Source organism: Eucyclogobius newberryi, unplaced genomic scaffold (assembly GCF_026437365.1).
Source record: "Eucyclogobius newberryi isolate DKJ021-1_F unplaced genomic scaffold, fEucNew1.0.hap1 SCAF_20, whole genome shotgun sequence".
Lineage (NCBI taxonomy): Eukaryota > Metazoa > Chordata > Actinopteri > Gobiiformes > Gobiidae > Eucyclogobius > Eucyclogobius newberryi.
In genome coordinates this window covers 14148583-14166112 of record NW_027315835.1, presented here as the reverse complement: position 1 = coordinate 14166112, position 17530 = coordinate 14148583, and the positions used below count along the sequence as shown (strand labels likewise).

The 17530-nt window shown below is 39.3% G+C and overlaps 1 protein-coding gene across 2 annotated transcripts; it reads right to left on the bottom strand.

The window, feature by feature from the left end:
• Positions 1-12: 12 nt before the first annotated feature.
• Positions 13-17021, bottom strand: gpam (glycerol-3-phosphate acyltransferase, mitochondrial). Of its 2 annotated transcripts, none has more exons than XM_072455556.1 (21): positions 16841-17021; positions 14455-14572; positions 13908-14027; positions 12971-13044; positions 11732-11845; positions 9762-9896; positions 9559-9658; positions 9331-9467; positions 8906-9005; positions 8173-8385; positions 7671-7784; positions 7477-7562; positions 6853-6965; positions 5439-5509; positions 3969-4236; positions 3746-3900; positions 3285-3362; positions 3069-3206; positions 2522-2711; positions 2385-2443; positions 13-1863 (listed from the first exon to the last, which is right to left on the bottom strand). In XM_072455556.1, the coding sequence occupies exons 2-21, from the start codon at positions 14536-14538 to the stop codon at positions 1747-1749; spliced, it is 2466 nt and encodes an 821-aa protein (XP_072311657.1). In that variant the 5' UTR covers positions 14539-14572; positions 16841-17021; the 3' UTR covers positions 13-1746. The 2 variants fall into 2 exon arrangements, with proteins under 2 accessions (XP_072311657.1, XP_072311658.1); XM_072455557.1 differs by having other exon boundaries at positions 9331-9464.
• Positions 17022-17530: the final 509 nt, after the last annotated feature.

Sequence of the window (17530 nt, the reverse complement as noted above, 5' to 3'; positions counted from 1 at the left end):
AAGCCACATACGTTTGTTAGTCTACCATTCATTTATTTAAAAATTACATGTCTTAATGCCAATTGTGCTTCGAAAAAGCAAAAACAAAATGACAAAAGCTGGTGATTGTTTTATTTTTCCATCTTCAATGGTCTGTCTCCGTGTCTATGTCTTTAAATTAAAATCTACAACGATTTTCCACACGAGATTAATTGCAACATGCACAAAAGAAAATATGAAAAAAAAAAAAAAACACCAAAATTAATACTACAGTGCATCATAAAGGCACCTGCTTCACAAAACACAGGCATGAGTCCTATACAGTAGTTACATATCACGGGATGTCAGTAAATCATAAACAATCCATAAACAATCGTACCGCATTACATTGACCTGTAGAGGGCGATATACATTCAAGAGGTAACAACAAACTACGATCTTTCTGCTCACTATCTGGGCAACAAAACACAATTATCAGAACATACAAAAATTGCTAACTAAGGACAGCCCATAGTAAAACATGCTGTACAAGTGGTTTGGGGAATTGAAAGGGACATAGGCTCAGAAATGCTTTTTTTTCTTCTTCTTTTTTTAACGTTCTTTACATCGTCTCTTCACTTTCAGCATAAAAAAAGCTTTTGTGCGTAATTTTGCTGCATTTAAATAACGTACGTTTCATTCCGTCAACATGCTAGTCTTTTTAATCGTCTTGCTTCATAAATAGGTGAGAAAACTGCACGGAAAATATGCAGGAAAATTAAATGAAATCTCGACTTGATCTCGAGTGATATAAAGCAGTGTTTTGACCGGTTTTACCATACATGTTCCAAAAAATCCTTTCAGAATACGATTAGACACCCAAACGCCTGCTGTGATCGAAACAATATATGGTTTCCAGCGCATTGTACATCCTCAAAATGTCTGTTTTTCACAAAATAATGTAAAGACCTGCTGCTAAAGGCAATCTACAGCTGTATATCAAAAAGTAAACATCTAAAAGAGGAAGGCATACTGTTATCTTTAAGTGTCTGAATGACTTACTAAATAAACAACCTCAAGCGACCTCCTTTTTAAACAAAACCAGTCTTATTCAGTCTTAGTGGTGAAGGCTTTTGTTTACGGTGTTGAGGGAGAAAAGGCTTCCCCTGAAAGGCGTGACCAAAGTTCTTTTTTACATGATTATGACGACACTGGCTTCTCGAATAGTCTATAAAAACATATGAGAAAAGGTGCACTTGTATATGACTTGAATGCACTTCGAGTTAACTTGATTTGTGAAGGTTAGACAGGGTTGACAATGCAGCACTGGCAAAGTTTATCAAAATATTAATTAACTATCAATATACACACTAATTGAATTGAAAACATCGCTCATATTTAAAACACAAAATTATTGTATACAGTACTAGAGTGATTAAAATGTTTTACCACTTCATAATTTAGGTTTATGCATATTTTATATTCATCCTGTATTGCCAGGAGGCATCTTGCGCAGTAGGTTAGGCTATAAAAGTGATGAAGTTGACCTGCTTGAGTACATTTGTGACATTAAAACCCTATGACCAATAACTTCAGCTCAACGTGGGCAAGTTTTTGACTGGAACAAAAAAAGGAAGACAGCTTCAAGTCTTTCTGCCAACAGTGTTAGCATGTCGCTTAAAGGCACTTCCTGGTAAAGCTTTCCACAGAGTAGCACCTGGGATTGTTTCAGGAGGAACCAGAAGAAGCCCTTGATTGGAGGAGGAGGTCAAAAAGAGGATGTCCCGTTCACAGTAAGGTGAAAGCTAAGATGTACTGCAGGAGTTTGTTACGGTTGGCTTGAGGTAGGAAGGTGCTGCTCAGCTCCAAAGTCGTAACCTTGTTCTCTTTACGCTCCTTTAGAACCTAGGATGGAATATAGTAGACTTTAGACAAGGCATACATACATCTCCTTAAAATACCATGCAATCAGTTGTAGAATTGTTCATCTCGTGCATATCAAAAGGACACCTCCAGTTCTGTGTTTGTTGACATTTCCATGAGGTTAGCTCTATCTACGATGGGCGCATCCAACTGCTACAGAACGTGTCCTTCTCTTACATTATCAGTTTCCTTGGTCAACTCGTCTGAAGCTAAACGCTACGCACTTCTCACATAATCTTAAGCCACTATTCAAACGTCCTTCTGTGAGACTTGAATAGCCAATTACTCTAGGACTCATTAGAACACTTATTTTGCACAAAAAATATATTAAGGAAAAAAATGGCAAATAATACGTTTTGAGGATTTTGAAAATGTACTTGCACTTACCCCATGTGAGAGAGAATGTGTATTTTATCTGCATTATGTGGATTTGTGTAGTTTGTAATCAGGTTTTGAAAAGTGGTATATACGTAAAAGTATTTGTACACGCCGACATAACTTACCCCAAGTTCTTTGAATGTCTTCACTGTATTCTTGACCAGATAGTGTGTTGCACTTTCACCTACAGGACAAAACATTTTATTTCATATAATTTCTCAAATCTTAGCTCAAACCTAATCAGTCTTAAACGCTCCCTCACCGTAAACGGCCACGCCCCTCTCTGTGCGCGTGAGCAGGTATTTGAAGAGACGCAGCGTGAACTCGGACTCGGCCATGGGCTGACTCAGGCTGTGGACAAAGATGGCCGCTCCGCCGTAGGCCTCCAGGACGGGACTGAGGAGGCGCTGAAGGAACAAGAAGAACTCCTGATGCTCCGCTGCAACGCTGACCTGTTCAAAGGAAAATAGAAAAGATTATAGTGATTATAGTAGAGTCAAAAGAAGAGGTGCAAGATAGATCGGCCTCAACATAAGGTATGCAAAATGTATTAGAAGATTGAGTGTACAGTTTATATATTTTTTATTTGAAATGTGCTTTTTTTGTTTCATTACAGAAGAAAAAGGAAAATTAAAATATGTCAACTGGACAAAATGTTTTAAGAGTCGAGAGTAAGAGTAAGTTTCTTCAGTTCCTCTGTATTTGGATTACAAATACACAATCTGATTATTGTTACGGCAAGAATCCCAAAATATATTAGATATTGGCCACCATAGTTGAAAGTGTAACATGTTTATCTTAATAATGACCTTTAGGTAGCGTATTCTCTGCTCTTCACCAAAATCGCTGTCTTCATCTTCCTCGTCACTTCTCCAGGAAAGTGGTTCCGGAAACTTCTTTGGCCACGGCTCCTCGGTGGGACTTGGGCTCAGTTCCTCCTGATCCTCCTGAAAGACGGACAAAGATCAGCATTTTACAACACTGACCGTCAATAGTAAGTAATGCAGTTTTCGATGCTCGCTGACCTCAGCCACGTACAGAACTCCATACTGGATGAGTCTGTTCACCGCATCAAGGAAAACCTGATAAACGGTCACGCACGGCTGCGGGACGAGAAATACAAACACTTAGTTTTGCTTGATACATACATATTACACAGTTAAATTATTATAAACCAACACACACAAAGAAAAACATGGATAAAATAGCAATGTCATTAATTGGGAAAGTCAGATATAAATGTAAGAGGAGAAAAAGGACATTAAGCCTTTTGTTGAAACGTTATATTATAGTAATGCTGCCATCAAACTATTATGTTTAAGGAAATAACCAAATAATACAGTTATACAGTATATTTACAAAACAATTACAAATATATAGAGATGTAGTTGTTACAATACGTAATATACAGTCTCATGATTGGGATTTGCACATAATATTTAACTGTATTTACCTCTATTTAATTAGGACAGAACGCAAAACTCACCGGTGCCACATAGACTTCGTTGACGAGGAAGTGGGACAGTCCCGCAGCTTTTCGGATCAGTCGCTCCTGACTCAAGAGGAGGTTAAAGGGACTATCCTGCATCTGAGACTCGGACTCCACGAGAAGCTCCCTCTGCAGCGCCAGGATGCTGCAGGCTGCAAGAAAGGACCCACCTTAGCTAAACAAGCACATTATTAGACGTTACCATCTGAAAAGTACATACCGATGATTGCGTCGGAAATGAAGACGTGGAACAGGCCGTTGCTGTAGAAGTTGAGCTCGAAGAGGGCGTTGACGGTTTGGCTGGGCGCGATGGTGAACTCCCCGTTTCGGCTGGAACCGCTGGTGACGTTCACGCAGTTGCCCAGCAGGTGGAGCGCTCGCATCACCACATCCTCCGAGTTCCCCGAGAAGCCCAGGTCAAAGTCCCGGGACAAGATCTCCTCCTTCATGTTGAAGAAGTCCTCCACCAGTTTGGACAGCACCACCCCCTGAGGAAGAACACGTCTCTTAAGTGTTGCCACAAACGCTCAGAAAGGGTGTATAGGTTGAAAATATAGATCAGGGGTGTCCAAACTTTTTTCCACCAAGGGCTGCATTTTGAAACTTAAACGGGGCAGAGAGCCACAAACAACTTGACAATGTCGAATTTGTTGAATGACAAAATTTGATGTAATCGCAATGAGCCTCTACACCTTTAATTATACTTGGATCATTAATATTAGGTTGGTATAACATCAATATGCCAGAATTTTCCCAATTTCACAGTAAAAAGTACTAGTTTTTGTTGTTTGGGCCAACATAGCAGGAAGCTGGAGGGCCAACCAAAATTTGTCTGAGGGCCGCATTTGGCCCCCGGGCTCTAGTTTGGACATGCCTGACATAGATCCTTTAAAATGCTGTGTCACCAGAATTTTTTATTTTAAAAACGGAGGCGACAGGAGGTAAAACCCCATAACATGATTTAACTGATGCTAGTATTTTCAACAATAACAACAAATAAGCAACCATTTTGAATTTCCATGGCAATTCGTAGTCAGTTAGTCTGCTTTTCTATTACAGAAGATGGAACAAATACTATTTACTAAAAGAATAGTATCTGTGAGCATTTGTCCAGCAAAATCTAAAAAGCAAAACAAAAGTGTCTTTCATAATCTTCTATTACATACAAACAAATGATGTAAATGTAAAACCAGACTTTGATATCACTCACATGTATCGGAGTAGTTTTCTTTTGACCACTTTGATTTTTATATTTTGTGATTAATCCCAGTTTCTCCATTGACATCATATTATGTTTCACTTCACTTTTGTAGAGTTTAGAAGGGTTTATAATATGTTTACTCGTGTTTAGCAGTGTGGTTTGTACTTAGTGGATCCAATTTACAGTAGCAATAATAATAATAATGTAAAAATAATGATAAAAAAAATAATAACAATTTTGTTTTGTTGTTGTTTTAATCAAATACTTGCATTAATAATGGTGTAACAGCATTAAGTCTCCTCTACTTAATCGTTCTTTAATGTATGTATTGAACAGTATCAATAAGTGTAATATGTTTGAAATATAACTACACAATGAATTCAGCCTGCAGGGGGCAGTAGCTCGCTGTCTGTAGCAGGTGTAGTGGACCATTAGAGCCCAGACATGTCATATAAAAGAACAAAGAGTGTGTGGTTGATGTGGCCTTACCTGTCTGTGTCTGTAGAGCAGCAGGCACGCCACGATGTGCGTGGACATGATGGCTGATGATTTATTAGCCGCTGTGGGAGACAATAGCCACAGGACATGTTGTCAGTGCACAGATGGATTCTTAGACTTTCACATTAAGAGGTCTCAAACTCTGGTGAACAAATTAAAATTATGATTGCGTAGCCACTTTTTAGATTCAACATTTACATATGTATTGGTTGAGCTACAGTAAATGTGCTTCGAAACTGACAACTATAATGACTCAAATTCAGCATCTTTGTCATTTGTTATTGTATTATTATTTAAATTAAGAAGTGATGCACCTCATTTTATCAATTGAAATGAATCTGTAATTTGTTAGGACCAAGGTTACTATAGTTCACTGCCCTCAATAAACACACAACATGTACCTTCAATCTAAACAATATTAATGCGTTGCACTTTTTAATTGAGTTCAAAATATCCTATGGTTTCCAGTCATCTCATCTTATAACATTCGATAAACATGACTACACAAGTGCACTCTAGTGGCACCTGTGTTTGTCATGACTTTGTTCGTGGTACTGTGTGTTGTTGCCGGGGTTACTGGAGTTCATCCTCCCCACACCGTCGTTCAGGTTTGGGGTGTTCTACATTAGTGAACGCTGGTGCTGCATTCCACCCCTGTCCTGCTTCCCTTTCCTCCCCTGCCTCCCATTGGCTGAAAACAACATGCCATCCTACAGGAGGCTCTGCGATTGGTCCAAAAAAAAAAAAAAGACGAAAAAAAAAAAAATGAAGGAGAGAGAGAGAGAGAACGCTGCGGAGAGAGCTGGGGAGAACCGGTTTGTGTTGTGTCCTCTGAAACGGCTCTGATTGATTAAAAGGAATGTGAGGGGAATAGACTGATGCTGAGTTGAATTTCACCGACTTACATTGACTCACCACAAAACACTAGAACCCCAGCTAATACATAATGGTTATACAAATAGAAATAACATTACGGCATCTCAGATTTTGTCCTAATTGTGCTGGATGACTGGACAAGACCTTATTAACTGTGGACTGACGTCAGTCCACAGTCGTCAAGTCTCTTTAAAAAGTGGTGCAAATAAGGAGATGACTGGACTATAATAGACAAACTACTGTTCCTCAAATAGCTGACGACGTTAATTGCTGCTGCTGATAAAAAAAAGTAGGGCTGTGCAATACATGTTTGAATTAATTATGAACATTGAAATTGAAAAAACTATCAACTTGTTCTGTTCGTTCTGCTTCTCAAAACCGGGAGCGAAGCCACTACAATCTACACACGATCTTTCTACGATCCTAAAATATGCATCACAAAGTAAAACTGAAAAGGTTAAATGGTTATCAATAGAAAAATGTGTGGCGTTAACGTAATAAAATGTCTTTGGAAGCGTCTCAATCTTACTGTAGAGAACATGCTTGGCCAGATTAGCGATCAGATGCCGCCGAAAGATTTCGTCTGGCAGCTCTCTGTTGTCCTGCTCGTCACCTTCACCATCGAACGGCACCGCGTCAGGTCTAAAAGGGGAAAAATGAACACTCAGCATGAGGCGTTGTGCAAGCTTCTCATATTTTCAGACCGTGCATTTCAGGTTTGTCCTTTCAGCCATCATTTGGGTCCTTTTTAAAAAAAAAAACATTCTCAACCAGTAAATACAAAAATTATGTATGTGTGTGTGTGTGTGTGTGTGTGTTTAACTTAAATCTGATTAGTTCAAAATTAATCAAATTAAATTGACTTGTATATTCTCTCGTATTATCAGCAGTGAGAAATACTGCGTGTGTCAGCAGTGATGTACTGAATGGAATGTGCTGAATAACACAATTGTTTCCAGCTGCTGCGAATTCCTTCCTGAGTGACAGCATTTTGTGACTGTATCAAATATAGTTAAAAATGATGCAACAAAACCATATTGGCCCTTGTTGTAGTCGATTCCCTGTTTGTAGTGATGTGGAAACTTTGAACTCATTATTTATATCATAATATCAGACACGTGTATGTGACACACAGCTGAAGTACAGCACGTACTGGGCTGATATGATGCTGGGCATCAGGGTGTGTTCGAGGGACACAGGAGGAGGGACATGGCGGCTGGTGTGAGTCTCCAGGTATTCCTACAATTAAAAAAACAACACATTGATTATACTGATTAGAAATTGTGCTCTATATCAATTATTATATTGAGAACAAATATGTTTTTTATCAAATAAAATAAAATTGACCTTGAGGGAAAATGGCTGAATAAAATCCACTCGGACACATCCATAGTTTTTCCTCAGCATCCTGAACACGCCACAAGCGATTCCCCACAAGCTCTCGTTCTTTTTGGGCTTGCCCTGGAAAAAGAGTCAAGAGGAGATCAGTTACAGGGTTAGATATAAATGTCAAATTTACTTGAACAGAAAATATTTCATATTTGATTAATGGTGCACAATGCTTTCTAGTGGGGGGTCTCCAAACGGCTTGCTGTGCCTGGATTAATGATCTATTTTCTATTTATTAAAATTACAGATGTTTTATTGCTTGAAAAGGCCTTAAATATGAATGTTATCTTGGACCTGTAATTTCTCCATCCCCTGCTTGTGTCAATGGAGTTAAATGCCATACTGTGACATATCTTTGTGAAGACCACTACATGCTTATCCTCCACCAGGAAAGTCTCTTTAAATGAAGTCTAAGACAAGACACCGTCCTGTCGTTACTCTTTAGAGTCAAAGCTCTTACCAGCTGCTCACTGTTGTAGTTGCCTTCAATGATGCGGTCGTAGGAAATGCCCACGGGCACCACCAACACGTCGGGGATGGTCCCATTGCACAGAGTGTTCACCACGATGGACAACATGCCGGCCCGCGCTGGAAACACTTTCCCACTACGAGAACGAGTCCCCTCCAGGAAGACCTCCAAAAACTGCTGTTGGCGCAGTAACTCCTCTGTGTACTGTGGGAACACAGTCATTTATGTGATAAAGTACACAAATACTATAGTACATATGACGGAACAAGCCTTTTTAAACTGGTACACAAATACATATTATATTCTGCAGATTATATTCAGAGCAGATAAAAAGCTGCATTGAGTGAAGTATTTGACCCTCATAAAAAGAACTGGGCTGAAGCCAGAAGTCGAGCTGTGTGGCGCCTCGTGTGGCCTGGAAAACACACACAGCTGCACTCTGCTTATACAACTTTAAAGGAAACAACATCCTGAAATAGACCGTTGCTTAGAAGAGTTCAGTTTATATTATGTATTAAAGTTGACCTTTACATCAGGTGTTTCAATATCCTTCCATTTACCTAATGAGCTAATGTTCTGCCTTCTCAAACTATTTACACAGTAAAACAAATTTAGCTTCTTGTTTCTGAACTGCATGATGGCCGCTCACGCTTGACAAAAATGTATATAATGGGCACTTCCTCTCTTTACATTGGAAAAACAAACAAAGTCTTGCAAAACTTACAGCATGTAAAAGAGATCTGTACAAAACGTCCCTCTTCCCGTTGTTCGTCTCCTCCATTCTCCTACGGATGAAAAATCCTCCCAGTTTACGGATCAGGGTGCTGAAAGTAAATGAATTAACAATTTCACATTTCACATAAACTCACAATTAAAATAAAATGAAGTCTACAAGTCTAAGTTCAACATCTTGTCTGTTAGCACAAATAAACTAAACGGAAATAGTTTTTTCACAATAAGCTTCAGAAAGTGATTGTTGTCATTTGAAAGGCCTTTAAGCCATAAGATTAATATGGCAAGTTTGTGGAGCCAATTCCAAACAAATAATAACGAAAACGATCAACATTTGTGGATCATAAGTCCACACAAAACAGTGAATCTTGCATTGAGTTATAAAGACAAGATCAAACAAATACAGCTCTTTCTTACCTGAGGATGGGCATGCTCAGGTTGTTTCCGGCAGCGATGTGCGGAGCTTTGATGTTGTGACAGAAGAGGATCAGTGTGATGAGCAGGTAGTCGATGTGCGATTTGTGCACCGGGAGGAAGATCATGGGCTTGTTCTGCTGCAGGGACAAAACAACACCATTTAATACAGAAATGTAATACATACGAGTGAGTAAATGTACTAAATGTGTACCAAAACAAGATAGTGACCTCTGAAGCAGCTTTCTTGATCATTTCTAGTTGACCTTTGTGGATCTGAATGCTCCAGAAGAACCCATTAAAGAGCCTCAGCAGCACCCAACCAGTCAGCCTGTAGAGGAAAAAAAGAAACATTCATAATAATGTTTGGATAAAATGGGGGTACAAAGTGTGTGTGTGTGTGTGTGTGTGTGATTTCAGATTGTGTGAAGTACCTGATAAAAGCTGGTGAAACATTGGCCACCATTTCTTGGAGGAAGGACCGAGCTTTCTGCTTCACTTTACAGGCGGCTCCAGACGAGTTGGCTGCATCCATCTCTGACGCTACCTCCGCAATAGCACTCTCCACTCTAAAGAGGCAAAAAAACTACTACTCAAGCTTTTGTCCACCTTGATAAATCTGTACTAATCACATTCATTCAGCAGCTGGTACCTAAATTTGGGCCAAAAGTGAGATGAATAACCAAATGCCATCAAATTGCCTAAATCGGATTAGCTTTCTTTAACAGTTGTCCTATAGCTCTGATATTTATGCACATCATTTGCACATATTTTGAATTCCATAAAGAAGCAGAACAACTCCGATGAAGAGAAATGGAGGAATCCACATTAAATCAATCATCAGGGTCTGAATACTTTAGGTTTGCCCAGTATTGGAAATTACTGATATTGCTGTAAACTACTATGATATTGATATTATTGCAATTAATTGAATATACTTTTTCACACAATGATATAAGTTATATTAAAACTGATGTGTTCATTCATTCCTTACTTAATGTATTAGTCAATCTCTGTCATAATAAAAACAAGCTGCCAGGTTGCTATAGTGATGAGTTCTTGTTTTCAAACGGCACAGCCCCAGAAGGCGAATGTAGGCAAGGCAAGATCATTTGTAGAGCACAATTTGTACACAAGACAATTCAAAGTGCTTCACACAACGGGAAAATAATGCATTCAAATCACACAGACATGACAGAAATCACAAAACAGTTTAAAACATAAAAGAGAAGAGTGCAAAGAAAGTCCTTTCAGTCATATGCACAGCTAAACAAAACTGTTTTAACTTAGATTTGAACATTGCCAGAGAAGAGCCCTGTCTCACATCTTCAGGAAGACTGTTCCAGATTTTAGCTGCATAAAACTGAAACGCAGATTCCCTATGTTTAGTCCTGACTCTGGCACCAGCAGGAGGCTGGTCCCTGAGGTCCTCAGAGTCCGAGATGGTTCATATGGCACTAATATGTCAGCGATGTACTTTGTTGCAAGGCCATGGAGAGACTTGTACACAAGCAGAGCTGCTTTAAAGTTTAAAGAGATCTGAGAACAGGTCTCTGCACCTCTGAGCAAGGTTTTAGAGAGAGACTCTGGAGGTGTCTCTTTGTTTCTGTGAGACAAAGACGGTGATTTCAGTCTTGTTTGAGTTCAGCTGGAGAAAGTTGTTTTGCATCCACACATTGATCTGTATGATGCAGTGACAGAGTGAATCCACTGGTCCATATTCACCTGCCGACAGTGAAATATAGAGTGTTGTCTGCATAATTGTGATAGGACACATTCTGCGTAATTGTGACCTAACGGCAGCATGTAGAGGTTGAACAGAAGGGGTCCCAGGATTGACCCTTGGGGCACTCCACAGGTCAGGGGGCAAGTGGTCTGCGACATACCAATCTCTACAAAGTACTTCCTCTCTTCCAGATAGGACTTGAGCCACTTTAGGGCAGTGCCAGTGATGCCCACCCAGTCCTCTAGTCTCTGTGAGAGGATCCCATGATCGACAGTGTCAAAAGCAGCACTCAGATCTAACAGAATTAAGACTGAGGCTTTGCCCGTGTCAGCGATCAGGCAGATGTCATTTATCACCTTGACAAGCGCCGTCTCAGTGCTGTGATGAGGTCTAAAACCTGACTGAATTTAGACTGAATAAAAGAAATCATGAGTAAAATCTGCCTTTTTCAACACTTTCATTTTAAAAAGTACATTTCTATCAGATGGGAGAACCTTTGTGTTATTGCAATATCATTTATTGTGTCATCGTGCTATGATTGGAATACTTGAGCAGAATACTAATGAACTCAATTCTATTTAGTATCCAGGTAAACCATAATAAATAAATACATCCTTGTATGCATGTTGGAAGCATGTAAAGCCTCTCTAACATGTATTGTGTTACAATGACAAGTACCTGCTGTTGTTGAGCACTTTGTCCACCACATTTCTGGGGAACATGTCCTTATTCACGTCTCTTTCCATGACAAACAGCACATAGCTCAGCCTGCGCGCCAGCCAGCCCCTCTGCCTGCACAAAGAAAATACAAGAATACAATGCTTAATATCATTTATAAAACTTATCTTGTTTGGCCTCTTGAATTCAGGTACTGATGTCTTCTGACAAACACTTTGAATAATTCAGTCGTCTAACTTTCCACTGAACTAGAGCCATTTATTATACACAGGTTGTTGGGTAGACTTGTTCCTTCAGGCACCTAAATGACTGACTGGACCATGTAATTTCACAGCTGTCACGAGCAGAGGGGTGCGGGACAAGACGACAAGAACCAGGCATAAGAACTTTGAAGATAGTTATTTTTTCTGTGCCTGATTTATTACTGAAGGTGACATTTTCTGTGTACTGTGTAATAGACTGCAAACCAAAGAGTGAACGAAGACGTCTGTAATTATTAACAAAACCTCACACAACAACACAAAATTTGAAGATTTCTACAAAATTTGAGTATGTCATCTATAATAAAATAATGCAACAAAAAGCTAAAAAACTTCATCTCATACGTTTAAAGACATGTTTAAGACATTTCTGCTGTTGAACAATATTGTCTGAATATCATTATCAGGATACTCCTTTTGTCAAATATTCTAACACACTATAAGTATATAAATACGGTACCCAGACCCGACTCAAATTCTAACATCTTCAAGACTAAGGGTCCATTATCATTTAATAGATTAACATTGATTAAAAAAATAAATAAATTGCAAAATACTAGGGGTACACGGATATATCGGCTCAGTATCGGTATCGCCCGATATTCACGCCATTGAGTAATATCGGTTTCAGCCAAAACCACCAAACTATATCAGTGCGCAAAGTTACACGTTGGTAATGAAAGAGTTAACTCTACCGTCCCCCAGAAAAGACCCAGAAACGACAAATTTACAGGTTTGTACAAGCTCTAGAAAGGTTTTAGAGGAAACTTATACAAGCGTGATGAATACACTCATAACCCGCGATAAACGCAATGCATTTTCAGACATTATTTGACTATAACATCGGGATAGGCATCAGCCCAAATTTTCCATATCGGTGCAGCACAAAATTACTGTAAAATACTGTACATCGTAATCTGAATATTCAGCCGATGTTTCACAGTAAATCTGTTTATCTCTCTTGCATCTTGTTTTGTACCTGGTGTGTGTTTCATTGATGTAGATGACATTGCGCAGCCCCAGAGAAGGAATGCTGGTGTTGAACAGCCTCTCCTGAAACACAAACAGAACAAACATCAGGATCAATCAATGTTAACTTTGATCGCCTGAGGGTAAAGGACTCCAAGCCAATGCATCTCATCACACAAATGCACATTCATAAAAAACAGCACATTAAAGCAATTATGCATTAAAATACAGGCTTTGAACGACTTTTGGAGACCTCTGCCTTTGAATATCGGTTTAAAATAATGTTTTGGTATTATACAGAAAACAAGGAAAGCAATTGGGCCCTTATTTACACCTTTCACTGGTGAGTGAAGACGCACCTTAGTATTTGAGTGGATGAAATGAGCCTGGATAAACTGCGAGTAATAAGAGTACTAAATAAGGCCACTGTAGCATTAAAAAGATACCTTCAACCAACTGGGAAATACAGGAAACTATTAAGACGTTGCCACAAAGATCATTTAAATATCGGTAATAATGACGATTGAATGACTTATCAAATATTTCCCAAGCTTTTGTTGATCTATTCTTTTTCCTTTTTGGATTACCACCTCACAATTTCAGCTCCTTCACTCAAAAATACATTGATTTTAAACAAAATAGAGCATCATGAAATCCAAACAGTTCGATTTGGATTATAAAATGGAAAATAAAATGACAAAAAGGAGACATAATACATATTTCTTTGAGCGTGCCGAGCCTGTAGCAGATGCATTTCTCTCTCTGGTTATCCACGACATTACACAAGTACACCTGTAATTACCTCTTTATAACCTTTAAATCAGATACAACACAACTGATGCAGATGATTAAACTCTTCACGTTATATTAACACTCTCATTTCTTATTGGAGGCCGACCTTAGCCATCTCCTCGCGTTAAAGTTAATTCGTTTTGGTGTAACTTTACCCAGCTCTGTGGCGTGCAGGAGTGGCAGCATCGTCCCACAAAGGGCCTCTTTCTGTTGAGAAGTCCCTCCTTCCACGTGCTCGTCACACAGCGCAGGACGGACGGGCTGGTGCTGCGGTCCTGTTACACACACACCAGACTTTTAATATAGGTACCAAGACATCAGCAGAAGATCAGATTAGCGCGAACAAAAATACTACACTACGGTTGGAATATGAACAGCTTTATTAAACTAAATAAAGGGATAAGGGCATTATTCAAATTAAGACAAGGAAAGAGGATTTTTGGAGTGATAATCTCAATGTATTTTTTCACTTGCTGCAGCCAAAATATTCATATATATGTTGATATTAACAATGTGCCAAAGGGTTTGTGAGAGATAGCTTTTAATATACAATAAAATGCAGAAGGCATGCGATTATCTTCCATTGAGATGCAGTTATTTATTTACTGTACAAATGCAAAACATGCATGTACAAAATATAGATTATGAAAATGCAATTAAAATACTATGATTGATGAACAAACCCAAAAACCTGAGACTGACCGAGTCGTCATTGGGGTGCTTCCAGCGGTTGCACCACTGCTCCCCGCTGTTCACCTGCAGCAGGAGGCCATCCGACAGCTCCATGATGTCCAGAGAGCAGGCCCCACTAACTGCTCAGCTGAAAAAAAAAACACACCATCATCATCATCATCATCATGATCATCATCATCAGCATCAGTGCACCAGACACTGTCGTTCACAAACTGTTAATAATCTGCTCATTTTACACGTTTTTATTTTTTTTATTCACATTAGTCATCACTTTTAACCAGATTCCCTGAGTTCCATTTATATGTTCTTTATTTCATTGGAAAAAAAATAAAAAAAAATAAGTCTTATACTGGCTATTTTATTTCACTTAAAGCTTTGGTTATAGGTTTGATGTGTTTGATCAATAAACTAAGAGTGTATTACTTGTGTTACTTTTGTTACCATTATTATTATTTTTTTGAAACTTTTTATTAAGAATATAAGAGGTTTATATAAGAGCTTTTCTATTAAGAGTGTTGTTGTTTTTTTAAACCTTTCTATAAGTTCTTTTACTTCTGTACCTACTTGTGTTGCAACACTGAAATTTCCCCATTGTGTGGACGAATAAAGGCTTATCTTATCCGTCACTGCAACTGAATTATAATACGTTCCCACATTGATTACTGGAGGCATTTGTTTCAGCACAATTCCATGTATAATTATTTGGACTAATACTGAGAATTATCATTAAAGCTAAGGCTACATTAGTTCAGGATGATTTGGCAGAGTTCGCCCAAACCTGAGGGATGACTCTCTACACACCCAAATACTGAAAGGGTAATGTCACTCCTCTGTCTTAATACCAAACACGGACATTAATCCTTTACAATTTATCAGTGACTAGCTAAGGGGTATTAACCCTGTTTCAATTCACAACAACAGCTGTTAAGATAGTAATTCACAGACTTATTTGTTGTCTTCACATTAAAAAGGTTCTTGGAAACAACACAGTCATTTGGAGTGACATACTTTTATGAATGGACACACACACCCGACTTTGAAAGCAGTGTGTCAGTTGGACGGGCAGCACGTAACAGAGCTTTTCAGGAACGTGTAGCGACGTATTCATGTTTTCAGACACACACAAACCTGGCTCAGTGCGAGTAGCGGCCTTTATGAATGGATGCACTTTGAGCAATTGTCTGGTTGTTGAGCTGGTGTAGGTGAAACGCACACTGATGAGGCTGCTCCTGGGTTTTTAACGGGTCAGTGACCGAAAGTACCTCTCAGTGGAGTGACCACGGAGGAGCCGAAGGGGAGGGGGTTTGCCAACTTAAACCTTTGCACTTTCTAATCTTGGACTGAAACATGTTGCAAGTTATGTCATGTTATCGCTGCAGCACTGATGATGATAACCACATTTTATCACCCAACAATCGAAGACGTAGACAAACGTTATTGATCCGAGGGAAATTGCTTGGACATGGTCGCTCACATGTAACAAGATAATAACTAAAACTATCAATGAATCATAATACAAGTCAAAGTAACAAAAAGACAGGCAAACAAGCAACAAAATAAGATCATGATTTTTTGACCAAAACATGGGCAGTAGGTTAATCTGTCTCATACACACAGGGCTGTCTGCAGTAAGCAGGTCATGGACAAGAGTGTAGAGACAGATGGTCGGTGCAGACAATAGTCAAAGGCCGGGCAAGCGGGCTGCATTTGTTTGTGCTATGAGGACTCCCATCACTCACAGCAGTGTTTCCCAACCAGTGGTACGAGGCGGGCAGTTCACTTGGAATGGTTTCAGACATGAAAAATTAGGTGATATTAAAAAAAAAAAATCATTATATATATTATAGAACAATTTAGAGCCTTGAGAAGGGTTTTATGAATTAAAATAAATAAAAACTTTAAAAATAGAAAATAAACAATGGTTACTGTAGTAGTAGGTCTACTGTAGTAAACGGGGGACAGTGGTGCACGAGACAAAAGAAGGGCTGGAACCACTGTATTACAATTAAGCCCCAATGCTGAATCCATCTTTTTTGGTTAAAATATACACATATACACATTTTGCTTTTGGGTCGTGCTGCACTGGTCAAGCACAAGAGAAAAACGTGACTATTATTAGTGCGCCTTTACGCAGCGCTCACGCTCTCAATGAAACTCAATTTAGCCTGACCTTATGCGCAGGAGGCTGTAGTGAACTTCAATGTCACTGCACCGCTGTGGAGTGTGGAATTACAGCTACATTTGCGTGGTTAAACATCTACGGTCACGAAGAAAGCCTCTTATCATAAAGCCGCGTCTTATGGCAGCGCACAAAGCGGTATGCCGGTTTATGTAGCGCCGATCCAGTCGCATTTAGCATTAGCTTTGCGGCTTACACACGGCAGACCATCCTTACCTCGGATGTAACGTTGCGCTGACTCATGTCTCGAAAATCACAAAGTCCACACGAATGTCCGGTTACGCGACTCGGGCCCCGGGTTCGCGCACCGGCGTTGCTCGGTGGTGTTGAATGAACGGGACGGTGCAGCTCCTCCATGCAGCAGCAGAGGACTGTGATAACGCCGGGGAGAGCGCGGGTGTTTTGGTCACCGGTGGAGAGACTGTGGCGCAGCTGCGTGCACTGCCACCAGAGGGCGCCAGAGCAAAGGCTGAAAGCGTCTGGTTTTATAAAGGCGAAAAACATCATAACATAATCTTATTTGTTTGTAGAGTTTCAATTTTCAAAAAATATCAGCGCAGCTAAAAAGTGTTATTATGTTTGATATTCCTCCAGAGAGACAGTGCTCTCAGAAAACCGCCACAGTTTTTTTTTTTTATCTCTTAAATAATTTTAAATCGGTGGCAAACACATGTCATAACAACTATTTAAACGTACTTCATCCACCTCAGTTATGAATTAAATAAAAATACAATATCGCTTAATCTGAGAGCTGATCTGTGAAGGCTGAGCGCTACCTACAGGTCATTTAAAAGATTACACTATTTTGGACCGTACCACTATATTTTCAAATGGGTGTTAATCATTTACTGTTTATGTTTAGGCTTGTATGTCCACGTTTATAACAGTGTTTTCCGATCACATACA

Excerpts from the sequence above, each read along its gene's own strand:
- gpam (XM_072455556.1), bottom strand. The coding sequence starts at position 14,538 with ATGGAGCTGTCGGATGGCCTCCTGCTGCAGGTGAACAGCGGGGAGCAG. Across the intron at positions 2,712-3,068 it reads AGAGAATACGCTACCTAAAG|GTCAGCGTTGCAGCGGAGCA; the intron begins GTCATTATTAAG and ends TCCTTTGAACAG. Across the intron at positions 2,444-2,521 it reads GAGGGGCGTGGCCGTTTACG|GTGAAAGTGCAACACACTAT; the intron begins GTGAGGGAGCGT and ends TTTGTCCTGTAG.